The sequence below is a fragment of the Fonsecaea nubica genome (assembly GCF_001646965.1).
Source record: "Fonsecaea nubica strain CBS 269.64 chromosome Unknown Scaff25, whole genome shotgun sequence".
Lineage (NCBI taxonomy): Eukaryota > Fungi > Ascomycota > Eurotiomycetes > Chaetothyriales > Herpotrichiellaceae > Fonsecaea > Fonsecaea nubica.
Window position 1 is genome coordinate 112,065 of NW_019173698.1, and position 17,997 is coordinate 130,061.

At 53.2% G+C, this 17,997-nt stretch overlaps 8 protein-coding genes across 8 annotated transcripts; 5 read left to right on the forward strand and 3 right to left on the reverse strand.

Annotated features, from left to right (window-relative positions):
* Nucleotides 1–333: 333 nt before the first annotated feature.
* Nucleotides 334–1,388, forward strand: AYO20_04669 (hypothetical protein; the record flags this gene model as incomplete). Its single annotated transcript, XM_022642965.1, has 2 exons — nt 334–385; nt 457–1,388. 2 exons carry the CDS (start codon nt 334–336, stop codon nt 1,386–1,388), a joined length of 984 nt encoding a protein of 327 aa, XP_022501020.1.
* Nucleotides 1,389–1,900: 512 nt separating this feature from the next.
* AYO20_04670 (hypothetical protein) lies at nt 1,901–4,016 on the forward strand (the record flags this gene model as incomplete). Its single annotated transcript, XM_022642966.1, has 3 exons — nt 1,901–1,953; nt 2,004–3,501; nt 3,747–4,016. The coding sequence occupies 3 exons, from the start codon at nt 1,901–1,903 to the stop codon at nt 4,014–4,016; spliced, it is 1,821 nt and encodes a 606-aa protein (XP_022501021.1).
* Nucleotides 4,017–4,620: 604 nt separating this feature from the next.
* AYO20_04671 (hypothetical protein) lies at nt 4,621–5,470 on the forward strand (the record flags this gene model as incomplete). Its single annotated transcript, XM_022642967.1, has 2 exons — nt 4,621–4,885; nt 5,091–5,470. 2 exons carry the CDS (start codon nt 4,621–4,623, stop codon nt 5,468–5,470), a joined length of 645 nt encoding a protein of 214 aa, XP_022501022.1.
* A 517-nt stretch (nt 5,471–5,987) lies between these two features.
* AYO20_04672 (hypothetical protein) lies at nt 5,988–6,880 on the reverse strand (the record flags this gene model as incomplete). Its single annotated transcript, XM_022642968.1, has 2 exons — nt 5,988–6,656; nt 6,713–6,880. The coding sequence occupies 2 exons, from the start codon at nt 6,878–6,880 to the stop codon at nt 5,988–5,990; spliced, it is 837 nt and encodes a 278-aa protein (XP_022501023.1).
* A 539-nt stretch (nt 6,881–7,419) lies between these two features.
* On the reverse strand, nt 7,420–9,825 carry AYO20_04673 (hypothetical protein; the record flags this gene model as incomplete). Its single annotated transcript, XM_022642969.1, has 2 exons — nt 7,420–8,590; nt 8,663–9,825. 2 exons carry the CDS (start codon nt 9,823–9,825, stop codon nt 7,420–7,422), a joined length of 2,334 nt encoding a protein of 777 aa, XP_022501024.1.
* A 645-nt stretch (nt 9,826–10,470) lies between these two features.
* AYO20_04674 (hypothetical protein) lies at nt 10,471–12,207 on the forward strand (the record flags this gene model as incomplete). Its single annotated transcript, XM_022642970.1, has 6 exons — nt 10,471–10,554; nt 10,625–10,812; nt 10,886–11,726; nt 11,784–11,807; nt 11,867–11,944; nt 12,001–12,207. 6 exons carry the CDS (start codon nt 10,471–10,473, stop codon nt 12,205–12,207), a joined length of 1,422 nt encoding a protein of 473 aa, XP_022501025.1.
* Nucleotides 12,208–12,228: 21 nt separating this feature from the next.
* On the reverse strand, nt 12,229–14,835 carry AYO20_04675 (hypothetical protein; the record flags this gene model as incomplete). The annotated part of the gene is made up of 1 exon (XM_022642971.1): nt 12,229–14,835. The coding sequence occupies one exon, from the start codon at nt 14,833–14,835 to the stop codon at nt 12,229–12,231; it is 2,607 nt and encodes an 868-aa protein (XP_022501026.1).
* Nucleotides 14,836–16,004: 1,169 nt separating this feature from the next.
* AYO20_04676 (hypothetical protein) lies at nt 16,005–17,847 on the forward strand (the record flags this gene model as incomplete). The annotated part of the gene is made up of 5 exons (XM_022642972.1): nt 16,005–16,127; nt 16,221–16,752; nt 16,799–17,250; nt 17,310–17,617; nt 17,676–17,847. The coding sequence occupies 5 exons, from the start codon at nt 16,005–16,007 to the stop codon at nt 17,845–17,847; spliced, it is 1,587 nt and encodes a 528-aa protein (XP_022501027.1).
* Between the last annotated feature and the right edge of the window lie 150 nt (nt 17,848–17,997).

Here is a 17,997-nt window from a genome sequence, read left to right on the forward strand (position 1 = left end):
GAGAGCCACCGGATACGCTTCCGAACCAGGCGTAGCGTGAACCGCCATGTGGTTGTATTTTGCGGAGGCAAAAATGGCCCGATTCGAGTCAACCACGCTATGCCTGAAGGTTGTAACCTCGGTCTCCTTGGTTTAGAGCTTCGTGAGGGGAGGGGTGTCGTTCGACGTGGGCCATCCAAAACACGGGGGTCCTTCAATAACATACAACACTGCTGCCTCGGGATACCGAGGCAGGAGGTTGTATATGAAGCCCACAAGGTGAACCCTTCTCCAGATTGAATTCGACTTTGTCATCTTGAACCCCCCTTCTGTCCTCCACAAGGAATCTGTGCAATGGCTCAGCAAGTACAAGGAAAGACAGCGATTGTCACGGGCGCTGGCTCCGGTAGATCTTTCACTCCGATGCAACCTCAGCCCAACGAGGCCAAAAAACTGACTTCAGGCGACCACCAACAGGGATTAATCTCGAGTTTGCCCGTCTCCTTCTGGAAAATGGCGCCAACGTCGTGTTTGCCGACCTTAGTCTCCGACCAGAAGCCGAGAAAGTGGTCCAGAAGTATCAATCGACTGCCAACAAAGCCGTCTTCCAGAAGACCGACGTGACCTCGTGGCCGGACCTCGATGCCATGTTTGCCGCAGCTCAGCAACAATTCGGATCAATCGACATTGTGTGCCCGGGAGCAGGAGTATTTGAGCCGGATTGGAGCAGCTTCTGGCACCCACCGGGGACGGAGAAATCCAAGGACGACCCAGCCGGAGGGAGGTACCGGCTGTTGGACATCAACATAACGCATCCCGTGCGCGTCACGCAGTTGGCCATTTCTCACTTTTTGGCAGCAAACCCGCCATCCAGTGTCGAGAATCCCAAGACGATTGTCCATATCGCGAGTATCGCAGGTGAGACCACCAGCCTCCCATTCCCCCTGTATCATGTGAGCAAGCATGGCGTCCAAGCGTTGGTGCGCAGCCTGGCGGATCTGGAAAAGCTGCAGGGGATACGTGTGAGCTGCGTGATGCCGGGACTGGTCAAAACGCCGCTGTGGACCGACCACCCGGAGAAGTTGAAGGTCATTTCGCAAGACGATGTCTGGGTGACGCCAGAGGAGGTCGCTGAGGTAATGCTCGCATTGGTCAAGGACAAGGAGATTTCCACTGTCATTGGGAGCAGGAGCTCGAGGACAAATGGCGCCACTGGACAGGCGACGGACGTGATTCAGATCAAGGGAGGCAGCTGTTTGGAGGTGCTTGCAGGCGCTGTCAGGGATGTGCCTCTCTTCAACAATGTCGGGCCGTATGTGGGAGGACAACCAGGGGCAACAGCGAGCGATGCTGTGAAGATATACAACGAGGTCGTTGACTCGTTGAAGCCAGGATGGGGGAAGGCCTGAATGCGGCTGTGCGTGAACAATGCGAGCTTTGGGGGAACACGAAAGACAGTTCAACCACCAGTATCGAGTACCAGTAGACCTATACAAGCACCCAACAGGTACAGGATAGAACAATGAGCATCCTGATGTATTCGCATATCAGTGGAAAGGGGGGCCAAATGGAAAGTTTCGGGGCGACGATGGGGGATCGAGTGTCCCCGATGTGTGGCTTGGGAGGCCAGGGGAGGCTTGGACACTGTTTGACGCCATCCGCAGCCGCAATTGTCATATCCGTCTCTCTTCGCTAATTAATTCCTCTCGGGCTTCAATTTGGGAACCGACATTTCCAATCCATTCGTTTCCCCTCTTTCTTGACTGCTCAATGTGATGATCTAGCCATCTACCGCGCCTTTATCTGCTCCTGTATCTTTTGTGTCTTTGTCCGTAGCTCTCGCGAGGGGAGCAGAGATGAACACTTCCGATCCCACGAGATAAAACCGCGACGCCCTTTGTCCTATTTTTGGGACCCGATCATGTCACTACCTGCGCCCGCTTCCTCGAGCAGGACGCAGTCTCGAGCTCGTCGGTAAGTCGTCTCGCAATCTATGCTGTTCCTGTGTGCTAACTGCTCTTCAGACGCCCCGGCACCCCGACCCTGAGCAAACGCGATCTCACAGGAACCGTCGGTCAAGCATCATGGATCAGCAGCGTGGTCAATCTCCTCAACACAATCGTGGGCGCTGGAGTCCTCGCCATGCCCGGCGCCTTGTCACATATGGGGATCTTGCTGGGAACAATTGTGATATTGTGGGCTGGTGTCACTGCTGGGTTTGGCCTCTACCTGCAAACTCGCTGCGCCGCGTACCTTGAACGAGGATCCTCGAGTTTTTTCGCCCTGTCTCAAATCACATACCCCAACGCCGCGGTCATCTTTGATGCTGCCATCGCCGTCAAATGCTTTGGGGTGGGAGTCAGCTATCTCATCATCATTGGCGACCTCATGCCGGGGGTGGTGCGAGGGTTCGCCCGTGAAGAGGATCTGGGGAAATTCATGTTCGATCGTCACTTTTGGGTGACGGCTTTCATGCTGGTTGTCATTCCATTCTCCTTCCTACGTCGACTCGACTCGTTGAAATACACTTCGGTCATCGCCCTGATATCAATCGGCTACCTGGTCATCCTGGTCGTCTACCACTTTCTCGCACACGACACTTTGCCCGATGGGCACTATAAGACTCCGCTGAGGGTAATCACCTGGGCTGGTGCTGTACCGGCTCTTTCTTCTTTCCCCGTCATTGTGTTTGCCTATACCTGTCATCAAAACATGTTCAGCATCCTCAACGAGATCAACGACAATTCTCATTTCCGCACCAGCGCCGTGGTATTTGCGTCCAACGGCACGGCGGCCGCCATCTATGTTTTAGTTGCGATTACCGGTTATTTGTCATTTGGGAACGAAATCGGAGGGAATATTGTGGCACAGTACGCGCCCTCAGTGTCGACAACGATCGGTCAAGCCATGATTGTGGTTCTTGTCATGTTTTCCTATCCTCTGCAAGTTCACCCTTGCCGTGCCAGTGTCGACGCCGTTCTCAAATGGCGTCCATCCGACAAACTCAAGGCGAGACTCCGTTCCACGCCTGCTACGCCCAGCTCGCTCGATTCTAGCCCCGCCCGCGACGTGCCTCTGTTACAACCTGGCAGAAGACGAAATGCGGAGATGGGAGAGGCTCGGTTTGCCGCTATCACCACCGCGATCATCATCCTCAGCTATATCGTTGCCATGACGGTTTCCAGCCTTGAGACTGTCCTGGCGTACGTCGGTTCAACAGGAAGCACGTCCATTTCCTTCATCTTGCCAGGCTTGTTCTACTATAAGATATCGTCGCCTGATTCACCTCTGCATCAAAAACTCGTCAAAGAAGAAGACGATTACGACTGGCAGGGGGACGAGGATGAAAGCGTCAAATCTGACGACGACGCCGGCAATAATGAACAACCGAGCCACGAAGGCCAGAACTTGCTGAGCAGTTCGGGGTTCCTGAGCCTGAGTGGCGTGAGCTTATTGAAACGGACGCGAAATTTCCGCCGGAAACTGCTTCGCAAGCTGAGCCTCGCATTGGCCATCTACGGTGTATGTGTCATGGTGGTTTGTTTGATCACAAACACATTTTTTATTGTTGGGCACTGAGGGATGTTGAAGAGGAGGCGACAGGTGCGTGTGCTAATGCTCTAGATATCAGCCACAAGGAGGTGTCACACCACATGGGTTAGGCTGTTAGATTCGGCCGCCGGATATACCGTTGGACGTGACCTGATTGTTGGATTTCGAAGAGGGATAGAAGACGCCAGCCGATGACTATGATTACAGCTGATTAGGTCGGCATTCCGAGTGGCGAGGACATCAAGCCAAGGTACTCGAGAAGCGATAATACGGTGCACCCCGACAAGACCTCCTGGGAGGGAACGTCCCGCTGGGCAGATCGGCAAGTATCGGTATACGCCGGCATATTCCTCATGCGACTTGGACAGCAAAGTCTCATGGAAGAGTTGGAAGTGAGCCCAGGAGAGTTCCAGAACCATACCCAGCAAGACTTACGGGACATATACGCGCTCCAGACCCCTGCAACAACCAAAGACATCTGTTGACGAAGGACTCGATTTGCCGATCACGGCGTTTGAATTTGGGTTGGTGTTGGACATGGAATTGGACTGTGGCAGAGAGCAAAAGTGTCTTTTTGCGATTTGAACGAGTAAAGAAATCATCGTTACTATACGTTTTTAGAGAGGGAGAGGGAGAGAGCGACGGCGTTCCAGTCACGACACGGCTTTGGATTTAATGTTTATATATATTTCGTATATATTTCGGCCATGATCCCTCTTGAACGATACTATATGTGCCTCGATTGAGGTATTATGCCGAGATCCGACCTCTCTGGTTGTCAACCTGGCGGTGTAGGGAGATGAACCCCCGGATACGAGGTATTGAACGTAGGATCCTTGACACTCGCCTCTTGTGAGGGGTCTCGCTTTGTTATTTCTACCCTCGTACTTTTGAGTCGACACACCAAACACTCATACGTGGAGGTCTACCTCTGCCTCGAAGCGTCGTGTGCTCTGGTCCCCGGCCCTCGTACGAGCACGAGTACGAGCACGAGTACAAGATCCCCAGTCACCGGGTCCCGTACTTGCACGTGTCAAGAGAAATACCACGAGACGAGAGAGACGAAAGAGTCGAAGACGAGAAGAAAGAATGGACAACCCGATCGAACTGCCCGACGGCCGCCTTCTGTGCGGCGCCCACGGCCTCGTCGTCTGCGGCATCTGCTGCGTCGACTACAGTTTCATGGACGAGATTCTCGACCCTTCCTCCGACGAGTCTTTCTCCGACGAGGAGGAGGAGGAGGTAGATTGGGACAGGGATGGCGATAGGGACAGCGACAGTGATGGCCACGGCGACGAGTTGCTCACGGAAGAGGAGCTGGCGGCGTTGAGGGCGCGGTTGGTTGCGAGAAAGGGTATGTGCGGTTCCTCTATTCTTTTTCTCTGCTTTGCTTGCGTTCTGCATTGAGACCTTTGTTTCATGCCGTATCATCACATCACATCACATCACATCCTATCAATGTCCCGTCCCGTCCCATCGACAAGCTCGTACCTAGGTACATACTCACCTCCTTACCACCATACTAACTCATCCACTCTTCAACCGTATCCGGGGAACAGGATGCGCATGCTTCCTCCCCCTCCCCGGCTCGGGCTGCCCAAACTGCGACCCGGAGATGAAGGAGAAGGAGAAAGCAAAAGCCCAAAACGTCCAGAATGCCCAGAAGGGCGAGAAGACTGAGAGGACGGATGGAAAACCCGCGGCAGGGCGTGGTAAAGGTGGTAATGGTGCGGAGAGTGGGTCGGCACCGCGAGGAGCAGCAGCGTCAGCGTTAGCGATAGGAACATCAGCATCCGCCGCGACATCTGCAGCGACAGGAGCAACACAAGCTGAAAAGAAGAAGAGAAACAGATGGAATAAGAACAGGAACAGGAACAAGAACAAGAATAAGAACAAGAATAAGAACAGCGGCAGCAACGGAGCGACGACCACGACCTAGCAGGATAGTCACTGACGAAGATATACCAAAGATTTGACACAACTAGCATGGATAGGTTCGCAGATGCACGGGGACAAACAGACATGTGTGGTTCCCAATCTCATCTTATCCCCTGTCACTCGCTGTCTCCATCGCACAACATCTCCATACTTTGGCTACAAATGCAATCATTATTGTTTGACTCTTCAAACTGCCCGTTGAATCAATCTATTCGAGGCATATGAAATCCATGGCCCGTTGTCCATCCGCAATATCAGCCCAAGTCCAAGAAAAGACGTTTAGCGCTCGTCCGTATTCCCCTTAGACATGAGCGACTGAAAGGGACGAGTCCCAGCGCCCAATATAATGCAGCGACCTTTTCCCCAATTGCTGCGAACAGTGTTCGCCTGTAAAATCTTCCCCAAGGAATTGCACAACCAGAACTGCGATCGATCCGCAGAACGAATCCCGACCTGGACTTGCCCCATCCAGCACATCTGACCCAGACGTTCCATCGACCCTTGCACCTCCGAAGAACTTAGTTGTTGTTCTGAGTCGCATTCAAGATCCTCAGGATAGAGAGGAACAGGTTGAGAACGTCGAGGTACAGGCTGATCGAAGCCGCAATCTCCTCCTCCACGTGATAGTGTCTCATGACCAGCTGGGTGTCCACGAGGATATAGCCACTGAAGATCAAGGATGCAACCGCGCCGTAGACCAGCTCCACCGTCGATCCGTGCGGGAAAAAGGCGGCCATGAATCCGAAAATGATCAATATCCACAGACCACCAAAAAGGTAGGGCATCCAGCTGGTGAAGTCGTACTTGCTCTGGCACGCAAAGAGCGTCAAGAAGACAAAGATGGCCAGCGTGATGACGAGAGCTTCGATGACGATGCGGCTTTCGAAGAAGGACGTGACGACGCTGATGCTGTAGGCCTCCAACGCAGTAAAGCCAGCCAGAAAGACCATGTTTGTAGGGTATGACTTGCGCTTCCAGAATGTAAGGAGCATGAATCCGATGGCCCCGAACAACGACACCCACATCATCCACGAGTTGGATTGGATCCAGTTTCTGTAACCCTTGGAAAAGAACGAAAGCGTAGACAGAGCCGCGGTCAGGAGGAGCTGGACGGTCAGGATGGTGTAGACTTTGCGAATAAAGGACATTCGGATGTCAAGGGTAGCTTCGATGACGACGCCGCCAAACTGTGCATCGTCGTTAGTGCACGGTTCGACAACACTGCCAGGGATTTGGAGCTTACCTTGAAGTCGTCCGGAACATTGTCGTCTTCTGTTCTGGGAGCGCCGCCAAAGATGCCCTGGTCGGCGCTGGGTCCTGTAGCCTGATAGTTTGGAGGGGCTTGAGGGTAGTTTTGCTCCTCGAACGAGTCGCGCTGAGGAGCGGGTTGATATCTGGTGGAGGAAGCCATCTTGCGTGTCGACGAGAGTTGCTGAGAGATGAGTGCAGGGCAGAGCAGTGTGTGCAGGAGAAAAAAAGTAAAGCTAGGAGGGATGGTATACAAGTACAAGTAGTGAAGAGGAGTGGCGTGTTTGAGTTGTGACGCCTTCGTCCACCTGCGCCTGTGTCTGCGCCCGCGGCCCCGGCGAATGTTCCAGTCACAGGAGCCAATGATGCCTGGCAGCACTGACGCTACGGGCACGTGGGAAGGGGAGTTCCACCCTGTGCGGGCACTTCCTCAATAGGCACCGCCAGTGCCGAAAAGGAGTTTGTTACTCGTTCGTCCGCCGCTTTACTCGGGCGTCATGTGACCTGCTCAACTTTGGCTCAGCCTACTCAGGCGGCGCCACTCAGCCTTCTCGTCCCTCAGAGAGTCATTGGCTACATACGCTATACTCGGTACTTGGTAGGTACCCTGGTACCTCTCTTTGAAGTTATGGAACAACCACTGTCAGCTCAATTCAGCTCATGACCGTCGCTACCAGTCTCCCAAGAACTGTTTTTATATGGTCAACCGAGGATGATTTCCTTCCAAATCGCTCCATCCCCAAGCCCCTCGTTCAAGTCCGTCTTTCCCACAGACCCAATGGCCACTCTTTCAGCATACATGCTAGGCTTGCCATTGGAAGTGATCGATCCCAATGCCGTTTTGTTACCGTCCTTGTCCGTCCATTCGATCAACATGGCCATGTATCTCCAACCCTCCTCGTCGTCGATCATGCCATCCTCCGCCCGCTCGTCTCTCCCCTCGCAAACGAGGATGAATTCTCTCTCCTGAGGACCGGAATACCAGGGAGGTTGTACCTCGATCAGACCGAGTTCGTGTCCGCTGCGGCCAAAGATCCCGAGCCGTTTGCGTTGATGCGGCGGTCCTTTGGCTTTGTCGGGAGACGTCGGCTCGTCGATCTTGAGGATGAGCGACACCGTCCAGAACTGAAGGAATCCCGAACCGCCGCGACTGCTGAGAATATCTGGGACGTGGTTTGGAGGGTTGATTTCTGCCAACGCCAGCTTCGTGGGCTCGGTCCGCGAGCAGTCGATGCCGTCAAAACGAAGCTGAAACCGGGAGCCGTAAAAGTTTCGATTGGCTCGTAAGCTAGAACCCACGGCATCGTTCACTTCGTTGTGTCTCACAAGTCGCCTGCAGTTTGTCGACTCGTGGTTCTCTCTTTCGTACCAAATGATCCAGGTCCGCTTCCGGATCGCTCTTTTGATGCGCTTAATGCTCCTGTTGTACCAGTCCCACATCCTCGGCCACGAACAGCCCTCCCAACCAGACCAGGACCAGCTCGGGCCAATAGGCAAACCAGTCGTGGGCCGAAGACGGCGTTGCTGCTCCGAGAGTGGGCCCCAAAGCAGAAACCAGTCAAAGTAGACCGTCGGGGTTCCATGACAGAGGTCGGTGTCGAGCCGGCATCTCAGTTCTCGCGCCACCCCGGCAAAAGCATTGTACACGTCGTCTGCGTGGGACAGCAGGCGTTCCGAATAGAATTGGATGAGGCCTTCGTATTTGCCGATATCGTCGCCTTCGTATGCGCCGCCGTGACCACCTCCTCCCCCCCGGAGTTCGTGTGGACGTTCAAATACATGCTCCTCCCATGCGTCGTTACCACTGCAGCGAAAGGCGACTGTATCGTCAATGAATATGAGAGAACGGAGGGCGAAATGAGTCTCTTGGTATCTGTAAACAAGCCAATTAGTTTCTTTTTCCATTGTTGAAACTCTTCCCGGTAGAATGCAAGTGTCAACTTACGTCCAGCCGCGCGCGTTGTACGGCGTCGCTTGCATACTATCGGCATACCTAGACCTAAACGCCAGTCGAAACCCTGGGGCAATTTGTTCGACCGGTGGTCCCCAGTCTCGAGATTTGGGCCGAACGCCCGCAATGCCGGAATACGCATTTGGACTACCCGCAGCGACTATCACCAGGTCTGCCGCACCGTAGACCAAGTCCATCGTCTTGATCGTCGGGGTTTTTATCTCGGCATCATTCTGGACAATGCAGAGGTTGTCGACCCACAAGTATTTCATGCCAATCTCCCTCACAACCTCGATGGCGTCCTTGATGGTCGGCGGTATCTGGTCCAGATACTGGGGATCTTTCAGTGCGCCGGGCTCTTCAAGTGCGTGGACGTTGGTGTCGAGGGTTGCAAAGAACTTTTTGGAGCCCCAGACGTAGCTCAACGCGACATAACGGGACCCAACCGGCAGGAGGACCAGACAGTCGTTTTCGACATCAATGCATCGGAACTGGGGCACCTCTTTGGCTGGATGGGATCGGCGCAACTCTTTGAGAATCGGATTCGACCGGCAGGCTTCGCCGTGGCGCGTCCGACATACATCCAGCCATTCTCGCACCAGGGTGAAATCGATCATGTCCCTACGGACAGGGCGGATGAAGTAGGTGACGGACTCGGTCGGTGAGTCGTTGGCCAAGAGGGTGATTTCAGGGAACAGGTTGAGATCGGGTACAAAGCCTCCCTTCTGCGTGCGTGCGTATGGCCTCAGGATACGAACTTCAGCTCGACGACTCCACGGACCCAAGGACGGGCCGTTGGTGTTCCAGCTCAAGTCCACCACGACCGGGTCGTCGTTCTGATGCGTTGGGACTTTGTCTCCGCCTAGAGCTGCGAGTACCAGACGGCACAGCGGGCAGTTCGTCTTGTTCCTCATATCTTCCACCTGACCGAGGTGCATGGACAGCTTGTCGGGCTTGTTCGTTTGGCCATGTTCCTCGTCGCCCGGGAGAACAACGAATCGTCTCGGTGCCAGCTTGAGTTCTTTGCAGATACCACAAAGCTCGTCTCCAGGACGAGACATGTCGTCGGGGACGGGGATGAGGGAATCTTTTCTAGAACGGATTGAGGGTAGTTCGTCATCCAAGATGTCTTCCCAGCTGTCCGAGTCGGATGCCATGGTTTAATCGTCTTTGTCAATCCAACTGGTGTTAGGAAGTAGGAGGATCGTGGGGTTTCTCTCTTCCAGGACTGTAGCCTTTCTGAAGGTATTCTTTTTCGAGAGGGCGCAGGGGATCGTCGGACCTTTCGAAGCTGCCAGCAACCCTGCCGAGTGATACCAGCAGCTTCTCTGGGTGATATAGTCGGGGGAAGGGGAAATCCAAATCCACAAAAGATAGATGCGCTGGTCAAGCACAAGCAAGCACAAGTCGCAACCAGCCCTTCCGCCCCTTGTGCCACGTGGCAGACGACAAGTCGTGCCTCCGTGGCCCATGTTCACGCACCCCGAGATATGTACCAGCTGGGCTGCTGCTGCAAAGCGAACTGTTTTCTTGGGCGCGCAAAGCTGCAGAATCCGACGGTGGGATTGGCCTCCAATTTGGTGGCATTAGCGGTGGCTTGCTGCAGTCGTCCCAGCACAGATTCCGACCGAGAGCTGAAAGCAGGGGGGGGGCAGGCCACTTGGTAAGGCATGCGTGTCATGTTTCCGGTCTCTATTTGGGGCTGTGTACATACGAGTCCCGAGTCGAGGTTCTCGTCTCTGGACGTTTAGTGATCCGCAGCAACATTGTCGCCCAGACGGTATACGGGTATAAAGGTATACATGGCCAACAGAACGCCTCCTTCAACTCAAGGCCATGACCGGGTTGAATTCTACAGCTGCGAAACGAGCGTCGCGAGGATCGAGGTAAGAAGAAATCTTGGTCCCATGTCATCCGAATATTGCTGCTGATACATGGTTGAAAACAAAATTGTAGAGAGCCGGCTGGAACATCCCACAGCCCACCAAATGGAAATCTCGGGACCTGAATGGCGCCATCAATTTCATCACACAGCCGTCTCAGGCATGTGGCAGGCATACTGAAAAACATGGGGAAGTGATTGCTAACGGTGTTTTGAAAAGGGATAGACGGGAACTGCTCACCAGTAATCGGTTCAGAATCCTGTAAGTCCACGATGAGCTGATATCATGTCCCGTCGTGTTTGTTGTTTGGGGACTGAGAAATCCATCGTGTAAGAATCGTCAATTGCCCTCAGCCTTCAGCCGGGCCATCCTTGATCGAATCGTCCTCATCCTCCGACTCGTCGTCTCCAGCCAAGTCAGCGCTGACCAAGTCAAAGCCACCCGACAATCACGAACCGGAAGACGATCCTCTGTGTCGAGTCCTTAAAGTGGCGCGCAACAGCGACTGGATCGACGAGCACTTCGACTCGTACGTCAAGAACAACACGGCCAGTTCGGCGGTTTTCGATAGCCCCGAGAGCATCAGGCTGATTGCACAGTCCCCGAAGGACGATGGCTTTCCGTTCTTCTCGCTGGCCTTCACACAGCGCTTTTCCGAAACTCGTCAGTGCGATTCTGACTGGGAATGCCTCGTCTTCTTTCGACCCGCCGGCCTCTGGGACCATCACGTCGTGCCCTTGCTCACCCGCAACCCTTTCCCACACGACTACCCGGAACCTCTCCAGCCTGATTTCATGGTGCTGCCGGTGACGCTCCTGCGGTGGCAGGTGGACGACATCATCAACGAGCTGAACAAGGACAAGAAATCCCTCATGAACCACGACCGGGGTTTTGGTTCGAAATCGGTCGAGGAGTTCAAGAGCATCAAGAAAGTCCTGTTTGAACTGCGACAGAAGAACTTCTTCCTAAGTCACCGAAGGGACTTTGCGAGAGAGCTTGCAGAAACTCTGCAAGAGACCTTTCGGGCCATCGAAAGGCGGCATTCGAGCCCGGACGAGACGGCCGTGTATTCCCCATCAATGATTGCACGTGTGGCAAGCCAACAGGCCATGTTGAAGAGCGTGGAACGCGATTTGGAGACGACAGCTTCCAGGATTCAGTCTCAACTGGATTTTGTAAGCCACAAAGACGCAAGCATGGTTCCGCATTTACATACTTACTTCAAATGACAGGCCGACGGACAAATGAGAGAAGCTGTACGTCAATCAAACCCCCTGTGATAAACACAGAGAGATACTGACCATTTCCCCGGTAGTTTGCGCGACGAAACAGCACCTCGATGAGCGTCATAGCTGTTGTAACAGTCGCTTTCCTTCCTGCCACCTTCATGGCCGTACGTCTCACTCCGATACTCCAAGGAAAATGAGGTGCTAATAATTCTAATCCAAGACCGTCTTTAGCATGGGCATTTTCGACTGGCATGCGGGACAGCCGGACAATGATACCACAATTGTATCATGGTGGATTTGGCTGTACATTGTCTTGTCAATCGTCTTGACGGCAATCATCGTCGTCGTTTGGCGATTGGCGTCGAAACGCATGCAGAGGAAATTGGCAAAGGAATCCGACGAAAATTGGGAAGGAAAATGGCCATGAATCCGGGATTTGAGAAGCTCTCTACTGTGTCTTCGTATCCCTGGGTCCAAACTCGTATATCTTGTACGTCTCCGGTAGAATATCAGGGTAGCTCGCAACCATACCACAGTCAATCTCACGCACGTGCGGCTCCAAGTCACTCCAAGGTTGGAGGAAAGGACTCTTCCGTTGGTTGATGTCGCGCTCCTTTCCCAATCCCCATCGATTCTGTAATCGCTCGGCATTCCATCGGTCATGTTCAATCTCTCCCAGCCGATCGATTTGCGCCTGCGAGAAGTTTGAAACGGCTCGGCGACCTTCTTGCTTTTCCGAAAGGAAACATTGGATCTCGCGAAGTTTCGACGGGATCGAGTCAGCATGTGCTCGAGATGATTCTCTCAGTTCTTCACCGAGATCGCTCCAGGACTCGATGGCTTCCGTTGTTGTCTTTGCTCTGTGCTTGCGATAGACATTGTGGAGGGCTTCGGCAAGCTTTTCACGAAGTTGTTCTGGTAGAGGCATGCCATTGAGGTACTGCCTGAACATCTTGTAGTCCACATGCAAGTCTAACTGGACCGGAGGTGGAAGCGAGGATCTTGCAAAGTTGTACCGACCGTTGAGCATGCTCATGTCGATGATGGACTTGAGGGATCGAATACCTTGACGATACATTGGTACGAGCAACAGCGCGTTGAGAACGCTGTCGTCAATGTGGATTTCATTTTGTGAGACAAGATTTGGCTCTCTCCGTTCAAGTAGAGTGCGAAGGATAGCTGCTCGGCGGACTGAGTATAGCCGATCGGTTCCATTTCCACGCTGAGCCTTATTGGGACCTAATAGGTTTCCGAAGCCGTGTAAACAGGCAAGGAACTCTTGTGCTTGGTTTGTGGCGACTCTATCCAACCCTGTCTTGGGCCCAGTATTCAAACCTGCATTGGGATCCCCTCCTGCTCGCCTTCGGAACTCGTCGTAAGTCCTGGTAGACGTGGCACCAAAGAAGAAGACGGCAGCGCCAACAGGCCTGCTGACTCCGTTGTCAGAAAAGAATCCATTGAACATAACAGGGAGTAGATGAGGTAGCCAGCCAAGGGGAGAACCAGCGAAGCTATGGTCAAATCCACTGAGGTAAACCAATGGCATGAAGCCGCTGAGGGACAAATCACGGACGGAGTGGAATGCGGTCAGTAAATCGCTGGCACTGTTGAACTGGGAGAGGTCAATCTGAAGAGTGCGCACTTTGTGCCCTTTGGATGCCGCCTCAGCAACCTGTAAAGCAGCAAAGGCCTTGCCTGATCCCCTCGGACCAAACAAGGCAATACAGAGAGGTCTAGGCATTGGGGACAGCAAGTACTCTCTCAGAAAGTTGAAGATCGTCCGGAAGGATTCGATCTCATGGCGGTCGAACAAGAAGAGCTGATTGAATTGAGCCAGCGGAACCTGGCTTCCTGGAGAGAAAGGACCTTCCCTGAGGATCTTGCGAGCGACTTCGGCAGGATCACCGATGGTGTCGTCGAGGAGAGACCAATCTTGACTGGCACCACGAACAATGTCGGTCGATGGAATCGTGCACCTGGCCAATTCATTCTTCTCCTTCTCTTCAATGGCCCGCATGACAAGTTGAGCCCTGTACACTGTTGCCAATGAAGGGGCATCCTTGTTTGGCTCGGCTATCCCAGCTGCGGCAAGTCGTCTTGCAGCGTGTAGCCCAAACTCGATCCCTTCTGCTATACTCTGATCTCGCGATTGAACCAAGCCTTTGGTGAAGCCAGCGACAAATGCGTCTGCGATACCAGGAATGTGTTCTAAGTTCTTTCGAAGGAACTCGCCTTCCACGGAGAGAGGATCGAAGAAGAGTTGCGGGCTTGACACTGCCGCACCTCGGTGGTATATGGCACCAGCGCAGCCAAACAGGACGACAAGATGTGCGCAAGTGGCCAAGGAGACAAGTTTCCCTACCGATCCGAGCCGCTCAACAAAGTCTTCGCATGTCCTTTCCCAGGACAGTCCGTAGGACAGCTCTATGCCCTCGGCTCGTAAGTCCTCGGCCTCTACCACAACGATGAGACGTTCCGGATCATGGACGGCCGGATGGTCGAGAGGGCCGCGCTTTACATGATCCCAAACACGGCCCCTGCAAAGATGGCGAGCCATATGGTAAATAACAAAACTGGGTCGACATTGTTGGAATAGAGAAATTGCACGCGCAGCACTTTCGTCAGGGATTGACGTCTCGGTTTTTGTCTCTTGGAAAAGGAGGAACGACTGGTTGGACGGGTCAAATGCCGCGGGGGGCGGGGATGGGAAATGCCATTGTCGTTCCATATCAACCTGCTGGATACGTCGTAGTTTGAAGGATCGAGCATTGTTTGGTGGTATAAGGTGCGCATCCAACTCCATGATGGAATGAATAGTGTCCTGCTTCAGGCTTCCCGGATCAGGCTTGTGGATGTGGACGCGAGGTTGGACATTTTTGAATCCTTCATCGAGATATTCCGCCAAAAGCTCGGAGCCGACACGAAACCAATGCGCCTGTGGCCTTTGAACATAGAAATCCGAGTTTGATGTGGCGTCGGACGGGTAGAGGAATAGTCGCTGAGGCGCGTCCCCAGCGATGATGATGTGCCTTCCCGGGTCCTGATTCTGCGCCATCTTGACTGGAGCCTCAGGGCTGCCCTGGAAACTTGGTCAGAAGAAAGAGAGAATAGAATCGAATCCAAGAGCTCCAGCTGGGGGGATGACCTGTCAAGCCTGCATCGCTTCCCACCACGTGACCGTCACTCTCGCATGTGTCGGTAGTAAATATGTCTCTTCATTGGATTGGCTCAATGGCTGGCTCAATGGAAGGATGCCACGAGGCAGAAGCGCCGGAAAATCATCCTCAGGCCGTAATGGCGGGTTGCTCTGGTCTCGAAATGAAATGGGCCTTCATTTTGCAGAGGGTAAGATTCGCCGCCGAGTATAATGGTATTCAGCGACGACAAGCCGCCTAGCCTAGGCACCCATTTGGGACCGTGGCCTGCTGGGTGCCTGCCACCCACCTGCCGCTTTGCTCATGGATTATGTGACCTGGCTCAGCTTCGGCTCAGCCTCAGCGTGAACTGCTCAGCCATCTCACTTTTCGTTAGCCATGCTCCATCCCGTTTCTGGGCCCCTCTGTCATTGGATGCTCACACCATTCTTCGTATGTGTCTCTCTTCGAGAATATCGAATGTTTACACGACTATCTACGAGGTCGTAGTTTTAGGAACCCCTTTGAAACGTTCGAGACTGGGACTCATTATAAAGACGATGGGCGTAATCTCTCGTGACCTACGCCCTCCTTGTAAACTAGAGCGCGTCTCCTATAGTACATTTACTCGCGTCGCGCTCTCTCCTAATAGCGACTCGTACGCTGTGTTGTTACGCATAGATCGATATGCGGCCTGGTGACGACTATGACGCGGGAAGGAGGGTGTGACGTGTTGCCCTAGCCCGATACGGAAGGTTAGCCGAATAATTTACCCTGCGGCACAACACAAAGTTCCAGGCGCAAGTAATCAATCAAGTTATTCTACTCACGTGACAGGCAGCATTGCGGGCAAGGCTGACTCAAAGGGGTTGTGGGGCTAACAAGAGATCATCTCGCTGGCCTTGATGCGCAGTCCTGCGCCTCTGAAAGACGTTCCAAAGGCGGCGGGGGTGGGGGTGGGGGTGGAACTCCAGACAATGTCCAGTCCGTCCTTCTTGCTTTAAGCAAGGCAAATACCCTACGACTCAACTTCTCCGGAATGAGCGTCTCTCTGCTGGCAGCAGTGTTGTGACATCCTCTGTGAGCAATCATGCTGGGATTGCTGCGTCTTGACTGGGCGGCAGACCCTGGTAAGATGATCGGGCTGACTATATTTGGCCTCGTCGTTTTAGTAGCCGACTATGTACGGATACTTTCCTTACGAAGGAAAATGGTGAGTATTCGGCCTCTTCCTCCGCAATGTCTCCGTTGACATCTTCAGCCTCCTGGGCCCCTTCCATGGCCAATTATAGGAAATACTTTCCAGCTACCCGATGCGAAGCCATGGGTATACTTTGAAGAACTCTCCAAACGCTACAAGACCCCCATCATCACCTATTGGATCGGCCGGAACCCGACTGTCTGGATCTGCGATGCCTGGGCTGCTTCGGAGCTATTGGATAAGCGGGCTGCAATTTATTCGTCGAGACCACGAATGATCGTATTCGGTGAACTTGGCCTAGGTCAAAACAACATTGTTACCATGTACTATGGGGATCGCTGGCGACTACATCGAAAATTGACCCATATGGGTGTAGGTCTACAACACGTACGAGACTATAGTGGTTTCCAGAACAACGAGAGCAGAGTCGTCGCTATGGATATGGTCCGGGACCCCGCCAACTACGTCCGGCACTTCGAACGATATGCAGCATCAGTCGTCAGTATTATTGGATTTAACCGGCGTATCAGCAGTATTGATGACCCTATTATCACTGAGGTGATCGCTCATATGCAGAAAGCCGCGGATCTCAATATACCGGGGAAGACCTTTCCTCTACTAATGGAGACATTTCCATGTACGTTACCAGAAGGAGTGAAAATCACTGGACTAACCTATCATAGTCCTCGCCATGTTTCCCAACTGGATGGCTCCCTGGAAGCACGGCCTTGGAAGTGGAAAAGGCCGAGGCAAGTCTTTCTATTACGCTCTAGCGGACGAAGCCGCTCGCAAGGAGGACCACGGAAACTGTTACGCAAAGAAGATTTTCGAGGAGGCCCCCAAGTACAACCTCAACGACATTGAAATTGCTTCGCTAAGTGGGAACCTCTTTGGGGCCGGAAGCGACACCTCATCTTCGACTCTGGTTACTTTCATCCTCGCATGTTGTGCTTTCCCAGAGGTACTGCCAAAGGCTTGGGAAGAGCTTGATCGGGTTGTCGGCTCAAACCGTAGCCCCAGCCTTGATGATGACCTCCCTTACATACGTGCCTTTGTTAAGGAAGTTTTCAGATGGCGATCGGTGGCAATTGTTGGAGGGCAAGCCCATGCGCCGATTCAAGACGATATCTACAAGGTAATTTTCGTTGAAGTATTATCATTCGAGCATCTTTTCTTGATCTGATCACTTTATAGGGCTGGCATATTCCGAAGAATACCTGGGTTCAAGGCAATGTCTGGGCGATACACAGAAACGACAGGGATTTTCCAGAGCCAGATCGATTCCTCCCGGAACGATTCTTCAAAGATCATCCATTGCATCGTCCATTTCCCAATGAGAGGGGTTATATGACTTTTGGCTGGGGCAGAAGGGTTTGCAGTGGCCAAGGTCTTGCGGAACAGGGCACGTTCTTCAACGTTGCAAGGATGTTGTGGGGTTTCAATATCCAGAAGGCGTTGGATGAGAATGGGAATGAAATCCCTGTGGACATTTTCAAGTATACGTGAGCGTTTGCCCTTCTCCCTGGGAAAGAGTCAAGCTTATTGATTCCTGTCTCGCAGAAATGGGTCGAACATACGTCCTGAGCCTTTCCGATGCCGGATAACACCCCGAACGCCAGAAATTGAGAAAACAATCATGCGAGAAGGCCGTCAAGCGCTGGACGAGCTGGCGCAGTATGAGGGCCAGAGCAAGTACCGTATGAGCACATTTTACCTGCAGGACCAGATATAAAGGATGGGTTAGAGGGGACTAAAACGGCAGCACCATGAAGTGCTCAGTTATTATCCAAGCCATCGAGGTTGGTTCATCACGGATTGGTGGTTGTAAACTTGAAGCCAGTGTTGGTAGGAATCGCCAATCCCTGCGAGGGCTTTTGGCAGC